Here is a 19,395-nt window from a genome sequence, read left to right as displayed (position 1 = left end):
TATCGGCCAATTAATCGGATCGAGCTCTGGGACTCTCGGACTAAAAAGTCAATTGAACTTGTCCTACAAAATGGATAACACTGATCGTTCCCAGAGACGGTTTGACCACTCCTAAGCAGCCAACACTTTCTTTCTTATTTGACCACGAAAAAACAAATCACATATTATATCACGCCCGAGTCTGCCCAATAGGGGACATCTTCAGCCAAATAATAAACCAGTCAGCAGTTAGGTATACTAGCATTAAACTTATGTGACACAACAGAGACATCGGCTACAGACATCTGTGCATGGCAAATTATATGGCGTCATTCAAAACATGCTTAGATAATCCCTCATGTTTTAGTTTTTTAGGAATTTTTGTATATTCCTAACCTTCAGGGGGTAAAAAGGTTGAGATAAGGATCTCCAAAATTAACAAAACTTGCATTGCACGTTTTGGACCTTTTGTGTGTTATGTTTGTCTGTTAATTGCATATAATTTTGGAGGGTGTGTCAGACCAAGACATCACAAATAAACAAAGTAATACATAGAACATAATAGGAAAAAAAAGTTATAGTCCTAATTTTGATAATTCTGTTTTACACAGTGGTGACAGCTCATGATTCCATTGTGGTGACATGAGAAATCAAAAGCATACATACACATCTACACCGTTGCTTTAGAGCACGGGGGAAAGGGCATGAGAGGTGAGGGGGTTAAAGGCGGGAAATCACAACACACACACGTACACACCATCCTGGGTACCACTCCTGTTCCTTCCCCCCTGACGCCGAGGTCATTGGCACACTTTCCTGTCCCTTGTCTCCCTCGCTGAGAGCCGCTCCCTCTTTTCTGGACTCACAACCCCTGTTCACAGCTCGCCTGTTACTTCAACTAAACATACAAGGTCTGACAGCACAGAGAACACACAACCAGCCAATAGAAACACACTCTAAACAGTCCGGTGCTTCCGTTGACCTTCTAGCTGCTGTTGTTTACTGCGTTTTCTTTGCCTCCGCTTAAAGCTTGATTTCTGAGCCGAGTTTTTTCGGCAGAGTAAGAGGAAACCAACTGGCAGACAGCAGGCTCACCTTGGGTGAAACCGATAGACTAAAGAAGCACAAAGTGCTATAAATACCCGGCTTGTCAGTATCTGTAACATCAGGCAGCAGCAGAACAGAGACACTGCGACAGCTAAAAAACCCTGTGATCTACTGAGATGATTTCTCGGCGAACGGCAGCTGCGAGAGAGCGAGGCAAACGAGCCCCTATAAAGCACTTGAGACGGCAGAGTGATCCCACACATAGACAAACAGCCACAAGAGAGCCAATCACTTCACTGCCTGAGTACAAGAGACAGACAGATACTGAGAGAGCAAAGCATAAGCAACAGCGATCTTGTGAGTAAATGGCCTCAAGCAGCGAGAAGTGGTACCACTCCGCGCGCGTTAGAGCGCTGTACAAAGCTCGCCTTGTCTGCGCAGCGGCCTGCTCGACGTCCTCTTGACACTTTTTGCACGCACACATCGCAAAGGATGAGCCTAACGGACAAATAACACATCTCATCACAGGTCAAAGGCATTCTGGCGAAACAAAAAAACTCTGCTTTAGGGTTTTTCACAGCTTCTTAAAAATAGGTTTGCGTCAGTCACACAGAGCAAGACTCGCCCTCGCACGGCCACTTATAATTAGCCAGCGGTTGTTAAAACTATGTGAGCAATGAATAATCCACACGCTGAAAGAACTTTTGTCTTTCTTTTAATATTTAAAAAAAAAAAACGGTGCACACAAACAAAAGAATGAATGTGTTTCCTTCTCTCCTTGCTGTCGTTGAAGGTTGTCATTTCTTTCCACTTCCCCCTTTTTTTGTGGATTTAAAGTCTGTAAAGTAAGTTTCTTTCTTTAAAAGCCTCTGGTTCAAGTGTTGCTATATATAGATGTTGCAAAACCCTGATCTTTGAGTTTCTAAGTTGAGTCTATTGTGGTGACACATATATTTTTGTAAAAAGGTCACATAAAAACAGTCTGTAAGTTTCTCTTGTGGTTTGACATTTTTCCACATGAAACAGCGTGTCGGGGCAGGACATGGAGCTGGGAGGGACATGATTTGAAAGTTTAAAAAGAAGGCGGGACCACGACGGCAGAAGTTCTATTGTTGAGGATCTTTTGGGATTAGGTCTTCAAAATGTCTCTAAAAGAAAATCTCTTAAGCTTCATAAAATGTAGATAATTTTGCTTTTTAATCATTATTTTTCAAATACTTGTAAGTAGATTTGTTTTTGTGTCATAACAGTTCATTGATTAAACATTAAAGCATTCTTACTGTATACATGAATCAAAAGACTGGTGCCCACACTGCAGATCATCAATCCAGCTATTTATTGGTTGACTGAGGTTTTGACCTTTGACCTTCCTCTACAGACACACTGAATGAAAGTTGTGGATCATAAAATGAAAAACAAAACAGAATTTATATTACAAGCCTTCCAAAACAAATGATACGGTGGGGCCTTTAAGCACATCTGGTCCTATAAAGTCATCCATGTGATTTATTCAAGTTACCTCACCTCCATACTTCTTCTTTTTTACTTAGGAAAATTCACATTGTTGTTAATAAAAACAGTGATTCTTCTCTTAATGGAATCTTTACAAGGACACCTATTTATGAAAAGCATTTTGCTGATGGCATATTTTCAGCAAGCTGTAGAGCTTGACCAATATATCAGGCAACCAATATTATCTGCCAATATCCTCTTATGCCACATCTTATAATTTGTGTTTATGGTTTCCAATACCTGCCAACATAATACAGAAAACAATGCTTAGGGTGATTTAGAACAAGTTTGACAATTTAATCATTTAAACAGCGGAGAGATCTCCAAATCCACTGTTTGCAATCGTCCCTACTCTGCAGCACATGTAGCAGAGCAGACACTGGTTGGCTCTATAATTGGTTGACATATCAAAGCCTTTTGAATCTTCTTTTTTCAATTTACTTTTTTAAGAAATGGCAATCCATTCATACACCGCCACCGAAGCAGCGGGAGCAACGCAGGGTTTATTGTCTTGCCCAAGTACAATTCATGTGCCTCAGCATGTGCATTAGAAGTTTCAGATTTATGAACAGAATTCTTCAATATCAGCTGGAATTTAATAAAAAAAGATGTGAAGTCAAAATGTGTTCTGAATAAAACCCTGAAACCGACTGCCCTATAAGACCAAGATGCAATAATTAAAGAAGCCAACTTAACTCACTCTATCAGAGTATTTTACAATTTCCTCAGAAGCTCATAAAACCACAGTGTTGCATGTTTTATAGCTATTGTGAAAACACATTCACTCATTCAGGATGTATGAGGAGGAACATCCAAGAGGAAGTGGGACAGCGGAGGCAGACAAACAGAGCTACAGGCTTATAGCCGCTGACAGAATAAATACTGTGTGCGCATCAAAGCATGTCATGTTTGAGTATGACAAAATGATATCAAACCAATGATTCAGAGTCATTTATGCACCCAGACAAGCAGGCAAACAAATACGCAGGAACACTCACAACTCCACATCTGCCCTGACAACAACGCGTTTGCAAGGCAATGTCCGCTTCTCTCTGCAGGCCTGATTTAGACTGGTGTCAGAAACTGGCAGCAACTGTGGGACATCCCCTTCATTGTGTGCCAGCTCCCTGACCCAGCCATGCCACCCTGGGGTCTGAATGATTTGACATACTCAACATGAGCGCACACACACACACACACAAAGCTAGACATCATACAAGACCCCCTTTCAGAATCTCCACATTTTCCTTTGGCTATTGAAATTGTTTAATTTCAGACTCTTCCTTCCTGCTGCCCACTTCATATTGGCTGCTTACAAAATCACATGCAGATGGATACTTTTTCATTCTTTTGTGGTGGCCATTACTGTATCGGTATTGTATTCTTGGTACATCAGCAAGTGCATTTCATTACCATGTGATATACTAGGATGCTTCAATGAAACGGGCATGATGTTGCAAAGTTGTGCATAATGACAAGACCTTCATTTGGACAAAATACATTGCCAATAAATGCCTTTGGAATATGCAGTATGTGTTCCCACATATTCAAACTGAAGCATAATATCAATTAAAATCTCCTTGTAAAATAAGAACTGAAAGAACATGTCAAAGGACGCTCTGCACTCAGAGTTCAGTGACTCACTCAGAGGTTTTAGTTCGAGTATCTAATCCAAGGTTACTGTGCACCCATACCATCAGATTTGTTTAATTGTTGTATCTGACTTTTCGAGGGATAAAACACAGAAACACTCCCAAAATGTCCAAGACTTGTCTCTACAGACTTTGCACTTTATTTAACAGATCTGGATGGACTTCTGTGTCCAGACATCACCAAACTATGTGCATGGGTAGGTTACTGAGGTAACAAATAGATGTGGGTAACTATGTGCACTGGCGACACAGCTTTCCAACATGGAAGCATGAGAAATCCTCTCGCCCTCCAAACAATCATGCTGTCAAGTCACAGCATGGAATTAGATCCATTCTGCTCGACCCCTCTGTTGGACTTCTATCACTTGTGTTGCAAATTGTTCAAAGACTGTTGGTCCGATATTTGTTTGAGAGACTGGAATGGATAGAATAATTGATTATAAACCAACGCCAAATGTGTCTTAGGTCCAAAACTCACATTTAAAGTTTATAGCCTTCCTGACTTTGTAGAGTCAATCTTGACACAGTCTGGATAGGGGAAACATTTGATTCAGAGATGGTGGAAAAGGCGTAATCAGTTAACACAGCTGCATCCTTGGTGAATCTTCCTCAATATTGGCATCTGCTTTTGTATTGGGATGGAATAGTGGAATCATCCTCTTGATTATACTGTGGATCTTTGATCAAGCAGAATGCTGAGCCTGAGAGCCTCATCTGTACCACCATGCAGCCAGTCACAATATCTGTCTCCAATGAGAGACATCACAGCAAGGGGAGACTGTGCAGATTGGGTCAAAAAGACGAGTAACAAAAACTTGACTTTTACACTGCGCTGGTCAGAAATGCACAGATTAGTTAGTCCCAACGCAGCACAAGCTGTGTGCCTTCAAAACAAGGTGTTATGGCACTCAGCACTGTGTAATTACAAAATGATGGACTCTACTACCTTAATTATGGAGCCTCTGTGTGCTACAGGCTCACCAGGGTGGATGTGTTCACACAGCCTTAACAGAAGAGGCACAAAACAGACTGAAAACATCATACATCCAACAGCGTTAACTCCAACATGTGGGTCAACAAACAGGCTAAGCTGCCATGATGAAGCAAGGCAGGCAGGTGGGATTAAAGATGCCCCTCAGTGTTAGAAACAACATTTTGTCCGTTGCATAACTGGATTACAACAACCGCACCTATGCAAACTGGCAGATCCTCACCTGATGGGCCAAAATTAGAAAAGCAGTGGCTTCAGTATACAAACTTTGAGGGTGATAAGGCGGAGAAGCAGCCTGAGCAGAGGCAACCTGTGGCCCTGCAGAGCAGCCTTCTTGGGTTGGGTCTGCCCAAGCCTTCAGCAGAGCAAATGAGCAGTCTCTATAAAGCCACAAGACACAAAAAGCACAGCGAGGAATGTCCCCTGCATTTCTTTCTGCCAGCAAACCTATTCTACATTAAAGCTCCAAAAACTGGCAGCAGCGGTCTTAAACAAAGAAATGCATCGCCAAAACAACAAAACAATGCAGGCGTCCACTTATTTCCCCAAAAACTGTTGAAAACATTCATAGTGTGAATGAAGCTACAGTAAAAACACTACTCCTGTAATTGGGCAAGTCACACTAAACTCCGCACCGGAGAACACTTTATGGCAGCAAATAGTGTTTCATGCCATTTTTTTGTACTTGTTTGTGCAGTTTGAGTTGTGGAGAAAAAAAAACTACACCCCGTTTCTTTTGTGCTTTTAGAATATTTTATGTCCTAAATAAGTGAGGCAAAAGATCTAACAATTTTGGAGAAAAGAAATCTATGTCAACTAGGGCTTACTGATGAAACACTCATGGCTAAAAACTTAAATAGACAATGTTAATAAACTCTGTACATGTTTAACTCCAAATGGATGGACCATTAACCGATTATCGAGTACTTGATTAGTCGCAAATTATATCTTCTTTTTACAGTAAGACGTACTTCAGACATGGACCTCCTGGTGTCCCGCTATGTTTTCTACTGTGTGCCGCTCATCATCATCATCATTCTTTGTTGTCATTAGGACAGCTGTCTTCAAATCCCAGCCATGAAATGACAAGTGATGGTAACATATGGAAAAAAATGTTTTGATCACACTTGTCTTATCACCCAGTCAACCCTGCTATAACAGAGGACTTATCAGAGCATTAAGAGGCGGTCATATTTTCGTCTTTACCTGTGTCCTCATCTAGATCCCCCTGAAGAGAGGAGTCAGTGTCCTCGGAGGAGGTCTGGCTCCTCCAGCTTATATTTCCCATCCAAAAAGAGGCCCTGTGTCCACACAGCTACTGATTCCAGGAGTGTTGCTGATTGTTACACCTCTTGTATAAAGATGGCTTGTTGGTCAGGCTAGCATATTCACAGCTATAACTCGATAACACAGCTGAGAGTTAGTCACAACTCTGGTCCGCATGACCTTCCTGTCCTGAGTCAGACGTGTTGCACAGCGCTTCAGAGGAAAAGATCCACAAATAGCACAGAGGGACGGCAAGATATGCTTTTGCAGATTCTTTGTCAAATAACTCTTCTTGTAAACATAGCTGGGAGCATATAATCCTGGACAGAATGTCTGAGTGAAGCTGTCTAAACTGTCATCACAGGTCCTGGAGAGGCTCCAACCCACAGTTATCTGGAGTTGGGATGTACTGAGCAGACACAAGGAGCCACACAGGCCACCTGCAGGAATAAATGACCTGCTCTTTGGCATGTAGGCCAAAACACAGCAGAGAAACCAAGTCAAGCATCATCCTATGAGACCAGGCCCTCTGGGAGAGTAGTCCTGCGAGCACATATGGAAGCAGAGAGGGCGAAAACGACCTGTAAGTGTAAGCTGGAGAACAAATACAGATCCCAGAAAACAGAAATCTTAACTGCCGTCTTCGGCTCCTTGGAGGGTGTCTGCAAAGTAGCTTTGGAAATATTCATGTTACAACAACCTGAATGCCTTCCATTGCATATCGATAGCCTCTTTCGATCATATGGGAACATGTAATCCATCCATTTCTCTGCCTGATTCTCCCTCTGCGCAGAGACTCAATTCCCATCCACCTCCCTCCAACAGTTTTCCTTCTCTCCCTAAGCTCTATTCCCTCCTTCTTTTTGCGTTCCCATACACACAAAAAAAAACTAATTACAACACAGCTAAACCTATATGAACAGCAAGCCTCTCATTCTGCGGGAGAGGGAGGGTGAAACGCTTTCTGCCATCAAACCTCAAAATTGCAGCATGTCAAACCAAGACCCAAAGCTGGCTGTGTGCAACAGTGGGATCACTCATCAGCAATGTGCTCAACATGATCGTCAGGGGAACCCTTTTGTAATCACGGCTGCTTTAGCTCTTGCTCAGAGTTTTGGTGACTAAGGCATGTGGGTCTGGCTATTTCTGTACACCAGACAAGAAAGATATTTCAGTGTGAAGTGGTGCAGTAACCACTTAGCAAACACAAAGCCATCCAAATGACTTGCACGTCAGTGTTAACTCCAGGAATGCTTAAGAGTAAACTCTTTGCATTGCAGCTGAACTGTTTCAAAGGCAAATGCACAGACACACACTCCCACACTCGGCAAGAAGGGGCACGGAGCCTAAAATAAGGAACTGATGGATCAGTTCCGCTGCAGCTGGCTACTACCATTGACTGCCCAGTAAGAGACGAGTCTGAAGGCTAATTTTAAAACGCCGTGCTACTCCTACACATTTTTGTTACCAACACTGGCATGCCAAAAGTGTTGTGTCACAATCCCAGTCTCCGTGCGTGGGGAAAATAAGGACAAACACATTTGGCAATTGGAATTATTCAAATACAGAGACTCAATTAAAGCTTGTTTTTTCCAAAGAGAAGGAGGATGTGTGTTTAGGCATGCATCACTTGCTGTTAAGTCTGTCAGAAAAAACACTGAAAAACACTGAGTCACAGTTTGAACTGTACAGCAATACAACCAATGCCATGAGTGAACAATAGGTGCACAAAGTCCAAGCATAAGCACAAACACATGGTCTAATAAATATGTCATTACGAGGACCCCGATACAGTACATTTTCAACACAGTGCGGGAAAAAAAAGAAACCATTATTCATGCTTAAAGCCTTAATTATCTTTAGAACAAAATAATGTGTCAAACTGTAAAATAAAAAAAGTACAGGTTTTTGAGAAAAAGTCAAAACTATGGTTTTCATAAATTGTTGGGAATGCAAATCGATTTTTTATTTTTTATTTTCCAGATGTGGATCTAAACGTGGAAAAGTGGAAACAGGGTTAATGCTACAACATGGAGCTAAAGTTATTAGCTAATTGAAGATTCTTTGCAATTTTCTGTAAAAATCTAATCACATCATCCATGATAAGGCATTTTAAGGGTGTTGCATTAAATGCATTCCTGGTATATAGAGCTCTGTGGGCTTTCCTTTCTGTCAAAGTTCCTTAAAGATAGCGCTTGTGAGGTTTTTATTTGTTTTTTTCTTCTTGTGCAGCTTTAGTCTCTCCTCACAGTCTCAACACCTTACTAATAAAAGGGGAAAAGCCTCAAAAATAGTTCACTAAATCAATCCTCAGGAATGATTTCGAATTTTCAGGAATTTGTATGTCCTGTTGTTAGTTTTATCTAACCCTCCATGGACCTTCTTGCTGGATTCAACAAAACAAGACCCCCTCAGAGACTCTACTTCCTAACAGCTGCATATTTTGCAACTTTTTCAGACCATAAGAAATACTGTAAGAAACAGTATTGTATTTAATTCCCATACATGGCTCTCAGACCAATCCCAGTCAACGGCTCCACGGCAAGATGTTTCACTTTGGGATTGTTTCCCCTGTAAGATGTGGCAACACTGACTGCCAACTACAACTGCAACAGAGGAAATGTCCCAGGGCGTCTAATTAGTTCATTTAAAGCTTTACAGTAGACAAATAAAAACACTAAACATTTCAAAGTATGAAATTGGGTAATAGCTCAGGAGAAGAATTGAAATACAGAATGGTTGAACAGCCAAAATAAGTCTTAATAATCCAATTACACTGTCAGCCTCCTTTTGTGAGTCCATTAAATAACAAGTCCAACGCAAAGTGGGAAATCACAAATGCCAAGACAAAATCCGAAATTTCAGTCTCCTCCACCCAGATCATTTTCTATGAGGTAAGCATTAGTTGTTTGGCTGCCTGTAGACTTTTGGGCAACACCATCACATGCAGAATCTGTTAAATGTATTACAGTTTGGGCTGCCAGAGTGATGAAGTCATGTGGGTGTGTATGCACAGGATAAGGTTCAGTGTTGAAACACACACAAGAACTACCCTACTGACTCTCTTGGAGGTGACACCCCAATTATGCATCACACAAGTGGGTGCAGTGGCACAAGTCACAGTACAAGTAGGTGACAGAAGGACACGGAAACCATGGTGATAAGAGAGTATGTTGATGCAGCTATTGAGTCTGGAAGACAAACTGGCTGTAAGTCTTCCTTAGTGTCCATGTGTGCATTGATTGTCCTACTTGGTCGGTGTGCCATGGTAACCATTTGCATGCTGTACACAGAATCATATCACTATTTAAACCTAAACCCATGGCTTTATCCATGTGCAGGAATCCTTATTAGGATACATTAACCCTAGTTCGCCTTAGTTCCCAAATCTCTTCCCTTTTAATTTCCTCCTCGAGGCAGCAGTGCATTAATCTCCATCTGTCAAGGTCTAAAACGGGTCCCGTTTTACTGTAGAGTCTCCACAGTGCAAGCCCACATAGACAACAGGCCCCCTTTTAAAAACCAGCTCCAATCCTTCCTTACGCATATTCTCTCTTTTTTTCTCTCTCTCTCTCTCTCTGAGGAAAAGGCTTAACAGGAAGACACTGAAGCTAAGCACAGTTCTTCAGTGCTACCATGAGACCCCGGCTTTGCCCTTTCTTTCCATCGCACTAGTGCGTGTCCTCTGGGTATAAATTTGGGATCAATGGGTACATGCAGAAGAGAGCCGGTGAGCAAATGACCCAGTAAACACAACCAGGAGAGGAATGACGCTGGAGATGGATTGAGGCCATTGTCCAAATACACACTACCCTTAATTTGCTTTTTGACATATCATTGAACCAGAATGTAATATAGATTCTTTTTTTTTTTAAACAACAACAATGACTCTGAGTCCTAATTCAGCTCTGACCATATGTAGCCATCTCTCTCTTCCAAGACCCGAAAGAAATTGGAAACTTTTTTTTACGCCTATGAAGAATGACTGAGCTAGTGGTGGATGACACTCCCTCCCCCCTTGTGTGTGTGTGTGTGTGTGTGTGTGTGTGTGTGTGTGTGTGTGTGTGTGTGTCTGTGTCAGTTTACTGCAGGCATCACTGGACAGGAGTATATGTGGAGCTAACCAAGGAGACAGCTGGTGGAATGGGATGCAAGTGTTGCTGGAGGGTATAAAGTTTCCCTGCAAAGGCATACCCCCACAAGACTGCCCTGTTCTCCCTAATAACACTAAACGGGCTCTGCAATGCGTTTACCAGTCTGTAACAGAGAAGTAGAGAGGCAATATGGGTAAAACTAACACACACACAAAAAAAACGCCACGTGCACAATGTTGAAACCAACAACACAAACACACACACGGCTGTCTTTGGGCGTGAACGCATCACAACTCTAAAGGTAACAACGCAGCTAAACGAAAAGCTAACACTTAGCCCGTTACAAATCCATCCTGGGTTTAATGTTAACAACCAACTATGGAGCATTGAAATGGGATAAACAAAAGCACAACATGCTCAGTTATTTTACTGTGTTAAATGTTTTTAAAAATTTTTTTTATTCCCACCCCTTTTAGTGAAAAGCTGAGATTTGTACGCCTTTTGTATGTCGGCGATGCGTTCACAGGATCAAACCGTGGTGGTGTATTTACGGCCGCTGAGCGAATGGTGAAAAGCCGGTCGGGTAATATCACACAAGCTATATCATGATAGCACATATTAATGGTGTTAAGGCTAGCTAGTCCAGACACTGAATTGCTCGCGTTAATCATTTATTTGCAGTCATTTTTGTCATGAGGTTAAAAAAATGGTACAAAAAGTAATTCGCCGACACCAGCTAGCTGAAACGGTGACGCTTTATTTTCAAAACTGGATAGCTGAGAAAAGAACAAATCCATGAGGCCCAATTAAACCACCATTTACAGTGAAAGAAACCCGTCTGGAGGTTATTTTGGAGACACCCTTTAGAGGTACATATTGGTGTTTAAAGACCCCCACATTTGTTTCCATCCGAGCCCCCCCCCCCCCGAGGAGAGGAACACCGTTATCCAGTATCATACCCTGTGGTTGAGTCTAAACCCGGGTAGCACTTACCTTGCTTGCTCTCTATTTTTCCCGACATTTTTCGTAGCCAGCAGCTGTGCTCCCACTCAGCAGTTCCAACAAAAACGTTAGCTACCAGACGAGCCTCGCCGTTGTGTCTCCTCCGATTATTCCCTCATTATGGACGCGCAGTTACGTCCATGAGATGATTCCGACGGGTTTTAAGGCGATATATACACATTGGTACGGTCAGAAAAACTGTCTCCCAGTCGGTCTCCGGGTAATTTTCACTGGATACACTCTCTCTCACACACACACAGCAGCAGCAGCACACATGAACCGAGATTCGGGCAGAGGCAGCCCCCTCATTCAGTGTAACAGCGCCCCCTTGCGTGAGGAATTAGTCACAGCAATCTGTCAACAAGAGGATGGGCGTGTTTCAATTTCAAAATCAAGAGAGTTGTAACAAACCGGTGTTATTGTCTGTCCCAAAAGTATGGAAGCCCATTTCCGCCAGTTAATTAAGTCATAATAATGAGATAAAAAGTCAAAATTATGACATATAAAGTCATAATAATGAGATAAGTCAAAATAATGAGATAAAAAGTCAAAATTATGAGTATAAAGTCATAATAATGAGATAAAAAGTCAAAATGATGAGATATAAAGTCATAATAATGAGATAAAAAGTCAAAATTATGAGCTATAAAGTCATAATAATGAGATAAAAAGTCAAAATTATGAGATATAAAGTCGAAATTATGAGATATAAAGTCATAATAATGAGATAAAAAGTCAAAATAATGAGATATAAAGTCGAAATTATGAGATATAAAGTCATAATAATGAGATAAGTCAAAATTATGAGTATAAAGTCATAATAATGAGATAAAAAGTCAAAATTATGAGGTATAAAGTCGAAATTATGAGATATAAAGTCATAATAATGAGATAAGTCAAAATTATGAGTATAAAGTCATAATAATGAGATAAAAAGTCAAAATAATGAGGTATAAAGTCGAAATTATGAGATATAAAGTCATAATAATGAGATAAGTCAAAATTATGAGTATAAAGTCATAATAATGAGATAAAAAGTCAAAATTATGAGATATAAAGTCATAATAATGAGATAAAAAGTCAAAATTATGAGATATAAAGTCAAAATTATGAGCTATAAAGTCATAATAATGAGATAAAAAGTCAAAATTATGAGATATAAAGTCGAAATTATGAGATATAAAGTCATAATAATGAGATAAGTCAAAATAATGAGATAAAAAGTCAAAATAATGACAAATAAAGTCATAATAATGAGATAAAAAGTCAAAATTATGAGTATAAAGTCATAATAATGAGATAAAAAGTCAAAATTATGAGATATAAAGTCATAATAATGAGATAAAAAGTCAAAATTATGAGATATAAAGTCGGAATTATGAGCTATAAAGTCATAATAATGAGATAAAAAGTCAAAATTATGAGTATAAAGTCATAATAATGAGATAAAAAGTCAAAATTATGAGATATAAAGTCATAATAATGAGATAAAAAGTCAAAATTATGAGATATAAAGTCGAAATTATGAGATATAAAGTCATAATAATGAGATAAGTCAAAATTATGAGATAAAAAGTCAAAATAATGAGATAAAAAATTGAAATTATGAGACTTTATTATTTTCATTTTTATTTTTTTTACTGGCGGAAATGGGCTTACATACAAAAGCGAGACATAGGCTATCATAGTGCACTTAGGGGTGTTTGGAGAGTCAAATATTACCCATGGAACAATAAACAAAATGGTTTGTTTTGTCTTTTGCATGCATTTAACAACACATGTAAATTCACTCATTACCAAATCTGTCTTTTTCTTATTTATCTTTACATTTAAAAAACGACTAAATTGCGTACATGCATTTCTGAAAAGGACGCACGACTAAGGAAAATTTGTAACTTTTAAGTAGTTTTGAGTGCATCCTGACAGATAAAAAAAATATATAGATGAAAAATAAATAGAAACGGCTGCAGGTTTAATGGGCGTTACATGACCTAGTTTAAAAAACAGGACTCCATGTCATTTCACAATCCAATCTGACCTCATCATTGATCTTATAGCAGCCCAATGAAGTCACAGAGTGTCTGCATTTCAGTTTGATAGATAACAGACAACATGGTTTGTGGGGATATAAAGTAAGTTTTAAAAATACATGTTAACAAGTATATTCTATGGGCTTTAATGCATATAGTTGTAATGCACATTAGGGTAATTTGATTTTTTTTTTTTTTTAAATATATTTTATTTATACATTTTCAGTTTTATAAACAAACAGCACAGCAACAAAAGAGCCCCACTAAGACAAAGAGGAATTACAAAAATAAGAAACATAGGGCAGGGCGAAAATAAAGCAAAACAACAACAAAGACATGCTCTTATAGGATATCTTACAATACAGTAAGTCAACATTTTTTTAAAAAGAATCAGCACCAACTGTTAAGAGATCACAGTGTGTCTCATTGGCCTAGGACAGTATAAGTACATGGTTTCTATACATATTAGTAGTGTGGACAACTGGGGAAATTGATTCTTAAATTGGATTTGTTCCCTATATGGTAGAAATCTACAAAAAACCTCAGAAAAATGTTGATCTTTTTTTCAGTGTAATCTTAGTCACTGACATCTGCCAGCATCTCTGTGGTTGTTCATGATCAGTGTTGTCCACATGTGTTTGGAGAATGTTTCTAAACTGAACTTGTCAAGTTATATGCTGTTTTTTTTCCTTCAATAAAAAAAAAATCCAGTTTGGATCAATAAGACGGTGCTGAATTAAATAAAGGACTCATTCTAACATACTTTAGAATACTACAATCAGATCACGTCATATCTGATTCTGTTGGATTGAGACTGTGAGCATACAGAGGATTCACATGTTGACTTCCTTTCTTGTTGTCAAACTTCACCTCTGGTTCTACTGAAATATACTTTTAGTCTAAATATTCTAGAAATGTGTCCTTAAGTTATTTCTCTTAGCACATACTCTATCCTTGCCTAGATAATTCCTTTGCACACTCTGCAGCTTCTTCTCAGCAATATAATTATTGAAGTACATCACTTAAGAATATTGTTTTAGGCTGTTCCAGGTTTTCTTGATCCAGGTCCAATGCCTTCATCACTCTCCAGTGCCTTCCACAGGTCAGCATCAAGGATACTTTATTTTGTCCATCTGCGTTCCTCTGTTAGGTTAGAGTGTCTCCTCATTTTCTATTTGCACCGACACGACAGGATGAGGCATTTCCTCAACATGTTAACTCAACATGTCAACTAAACATAGCCGTTACTCTCATCTAGTTCTTTTACGTCATGATTAGCCATTCATGCTTCCTATATATTCAAGGATCTGAACTATGCATATTGTATATTTCCTCAGCAGATCTGAACCAAACGACTGAAAGAGGTCAACAATAAATCAGTATCTGTAAAATGAGTTTAAGTAAATTATGGAAAACTTACATCTTGTTAGTGGAAAAGTTTCTTTCAAATATTGTTATTTAATAATGAATAGCCATGTCTGGAAATACAATGGTTATTTTCTTTTAAGAGTGACTTTGTCATGCAATTAAAAAGTATGTAAACTACCGTGTGTATGTGCAGATTAAATGGAAGCACAGAGCCCCCTGTTGGTCAAACTGAAACCTTGAATGCTCATGGAAAAAAAAGAAGGCCACTTTTTTAGTTTTCCTCTTATCTTCCACCCCCATGCTCGAGCTTCTTCTTCTTGCAGGAAATGAAAGAAGTTGCAGCAGAAGAAGAAGGCGGAGGAGGATGGCTTCTGATTTGCCCCTGATTTCAGTGAACTGCTGACTAGAGCGTTTGCCTATTTAGTGCTGCACATTACCCCGGCCATTAAGTAGCAACCATGTACATTATGTCTCTGCCATATCAAGACGGAGCCGATGTGGTCTGTCATCTTTTTATGAATAATGGATCTGACTGAAATGATCTGCGTTCTGCGAGTGATCTGGGTCAGCATGTATGCTGCCGATGCACTATATAAAAGCAGAGGCATGTTTTAAAAAATACTGACAGAGGGAGTTTGTTGCATGTTGTGAGAGGCTTCTCTGCAGCTTTACCTCACCATCAAAAGTATTTAATCACTTATCAAACCAGAGTCAATGGTTCATATTTACTCTGGCTGTCATTATGCCTGCTGCTCCCTTGTGCATTTGCTTGCACAGCAGAAACCACACCCATGAAACAAGTGCAAAGTGCTTTCTGCATGTGTGCGTGTGTGTGCACTTGTGGGAATGTGTGGGCGTATGTGGTGCAGGGGAAGGAGTGGAAGGAGTGGAATACCTTCCCTCAGGCTATGATAAAGTCACACAGGAAAGACAATGAACTCCTCAGCAGCAGCAGCAGACTTGTCAGGACAGGATAGCTCCCGCAACACAGCCAGATAAAGTTTGTGTGTGTGTGTGTGTGTGTGTGTGTGTGTGTGTGTGTGTGTGTGTGTGTGTGTCATAGCAGTGATTACTCAGTTTGTCACTGTTGTTTTTAAAGGAGTTGTACACAAATAACACAGATGCAGGGCAACCAAAACAACAGAATAAACTTAAAAACAACTTTTACCATTCTACACGTGTAATCCAATAATCACCTTTTTCTACCAAGTGTAGTTTTTCATCTTAACCTAAGACTCTCACACAGCGAGGCCTGAAGTAAAAGTGTGAGATCATCAATTTTCCATAAAATAATACTCGTAATATTACTAATAATAGATTTTTTTAGTGTCACAAAGGCTCCAATTCGTGAAAATTATAGTCCATGGACACATATCTGTATAAAGAAAAACTTAATATGATCTGTGTTTATAAATGTCTAATGTTTTTTTTCTTCTTTTGTCTTTCCTCATCTTGCATGCGTCTGTATATCCGGTATGTGGATTACATTGTGCAATGATGTTTGGAGATATTAAGTGGTGATGAAGGATGGCTCTTTCCCTCTGTTTTCTCTCTGTGCATTGTAATTGAAGGGTTGTTTGATTTTGTATGTTCACTATCTGTGTAGACTTTTAATCACACCAGACAGGAAAAAGCTCTCATCAGCCTTTTGTAAAAAATGTATAAACACGGATGTTGCACCACCTGACCTAGACACCAAGTGGGAATGAAACCATTTTTTTTAGAAGTTTACATTAAAACTTGTTTCTCAGATTTATAAAAAAAAAAAAAAAAAAAACATTTGGATGTTAATTGCAACAAAATATACAAAAAAGTAATAAGGAAAAAATATCAATTAAAAGCAAAAAGTTTTACATACATATAAACATGGCTGTCTGATCTCCCCCTCTTGATTCGGGCCGGATGTGGTCCGCAGATCATTCACTGTACAGATAGGAAGTAAATGTATGTGAGTTTGTGTCTATCAGGTGTATGGCTTGAGTTGGATTTGAAGGTATCATTTGGGCATGAATTTAGCCTGCCTGGAAAGATTCCTCACGATTTTCTAAACCCTGGTTATGGCCCTGCATATAAACACATATGCACATGTATCTATGCATATGCAAGTGATAGCATGTGTATGTGGGAGATTTATTATCTTATTTTGAATTGAAATGTATACAGTTGTACAGCTGTATCAATGATTCCTTTTAAAGACCCCGCTCTATGGATGTAAATTACAACATGAACTGCAGTTGACCCTTAGGTCTGCCATATTGTAAATAGTTCTCTTGGTATTGTCTTCTTTTGTGTTTTTAAACAAAGGAAGTTTAATTAAATTACATACGTATGTAAAGAATTTTAAATAAAACGTGGTTAAAAGAAAAAGGTTAAAATAATCAGAAAAAAATACAACAAGTAAATCAAAACTGACCCAAAAGCCCTGTAACAAACAATCAAACATATAAGAAAACAGCCAAACAAAATGACTCAATACATATTTCCCTACGTTTGTTTACAACCAGATCATTAAATATGGTCACTGAAATCCTAAACCCTACGCACATGCAAAGCCTCTTTTACCTCTGAGACTAGTGTGTTCTCGATTTTATCCAGCAGGGATTGAATCTGTGTATACATCCTAATGTTTTCACCAGTTACTCCATTAACATACATGGGGAATAGTAATATTAGGCATCCCTTTGAATAAAATGCACTCCAGTACACCACCACCACACACTTGAGTAAAAAAATAAATGTAGAAGTAGAATTATAACCTTTGTTGCCATGTCAACAAATATGTAATGTAAAAGTTTAGTAAAACTAAATTTGTGATAGAACTACTGTATTGGATCTCCTTAGGTCTTCATAATGTTATGGCTTATCAGTGTATGGTCACTTAACATGACAAGAAGAGGGTCTATTTTGAAACATGTATATAGAGCGTTTAGGTTTTTTCCAACTACATGCAGAGGATTGACATCCATTAGTTTCTATGACAAGTTTAAATGTGCTATTCAGGTCAGTCAGGTTTCTTGATCATGTATTGTAACTCTTTGCTGCCATCTATTGGTCAGTCAGCATAGTTCAAACCTTACACTTATTACATTTTGTGTCCACATAGTGGTGCTCATATCCTGCTGATCATTTTTGTTGCAGTCCTGGAGCCCTGCTTCCTGCATGCACCCTGTAGTGGTTTTATTTGCATCAATGTATAAGCAGGTAGAGGTATAAGGAGTGCTGATGAAATGTAATTTGAGAGGGATGAGCCCTAATGTAAAAGAACCTGGCACTACAATGATGAAGCTGCTGTTTTCTTGATGACATTCACTGAAAGGATTAAGATGAGGTGGTAGCAGGAATTTAAAAAAGATACTGCCAAGGCCTACTAGGAAAGTCAATAACAAACACAATAAGTAACAACTAAAGCTTTAACAGGTATTAAGCAGTCATATGAAATCATCATACTGCTGCAGAACTGGAAACTATTCTAAATTTAAACTTAGAATGAGCAGGCATGAATCAATCACTGTGCTCAAATATTCAGGATCGAATGGTCTAATGAATGTGGGAAGGTTGCTGTGTTTCACACTGGGAAGCTTCACACTGGGCTTAGAGTCTGATCAGATCCGCCGTGGGGCTGGAGACGGTTCACGGTAGACAGGGGCTAAAAAGGAAGGAGGAAGCGAGACAGTTTTGTTAGCTGAGAGTTGTCAGAGAGAGCCGAGAGAGGAACAGTGTTTGATCTCTGCGGTGGTGGGCGTGTGATGCCGAGCGCAAACACAGTTTAAGGCTCTGTTAACCTTGGACAGCGGTCAGGCCCCTCCGTCTGTCTCACATCTAAGAGTTGTGGAAAGAGGGAGGGGATCAGGGAGGCTTAAATGTATGAATATGTTTAAGGGAGAAGAAGGGAAAATACCTTCACAACAATCAGGGGTCCTCTCTGTCTTTGGCCTCCTTTTGTTGGCATACAGTACAGTGAGCTTTTCATGGTGGAATTAAGATGGACGGCGTGAGGTATCCATAAGAGGGGCTTGAAGATGGGAAGGCATTGGAGGAAGAGGACGAGATGTCGAGGTCGTAACCTACTCAATACTGCATGAGAATGGACCACTCTGTCACTGCCACAGACAAACACATGGAGACACATGGTTGACAAGGTCGGGAAAATTAGAGGGAGGGAGCGTCTTTGACATGAACTATGGAAAAACAAACAGAGCTGAGTGGTCTATCCGGGTCTGTCATAAAGACATGAACAAAAAATATTAACAAAGCAATGAGTTTTAACACGACTTTGACAAATGACACAGTTATAACAGTACTAAACTTTATTTTCTAGAGCCCTTTTCATCCAAGAACCGAATCTCAAAACGCTTTACAAATTAGTCAAATAAATTCACAATACAACCTCTGAAACTCTAAAATGCAATAATAATCGTATAGTTAGTCAAAGCCAGTTGATAATCATAGAATAA

The 19,395-nt window shown here is 39.3% G+C and overlaps 1 protein-coding gene across 9 annotated transcripts in view; it reads right to left on the bottom strand.

Annotated features, from left to right (window-relative positions):
• Positions 1–11,834, bottom strand: part of rapgef1b (Rap guanine nucleotide exchange factor (GEF) 1b) — a 49,078-nt gene extending 37,244 nt beyond the window's left edge. For 7 of the 9 annotated variants that reach the window (XM_020634595.3, XM_065965346.1, XM_020634601.3 and 4 more), the window contains exon 1: positions 11,535–11,833. In XM_020634595.3, coding sequence (XP_020490251.1) covers positions 11,535–11,562 — 28 coding nt within the window. In that variant the 5' untranslated portion in view covers positions 11,563–11,833. Of the gene's footprint in view, positions 1–11,534 lie in introns of all 9 variants that reach the window. The other 2 variants (XM_020634597.3, XM_020634596.3) reach the window with 1 other exon arrangement.
• Positions 11,835–19,395: the final 7,561 nt, after the last annotated feature.

The sequence above is a fragment of the Labrus bergylta genome, chromosome 17, assembly GCF_963930695.1.
Source record: "Labrus bergylta chromosome 17, fLabBer1.1, whole genome shotgun sequence".
NCBI classification, from domain to species: Eukaryota; Metazoa; Chordata; class Actinopteri; order Labriformes; family Labridae; genus Labrus; species Labrus bergylta.
Note: the sequence above shows the minus strand (reverse complement) of the source record. Positions and strands in the feature narration are given on the sequence as shown.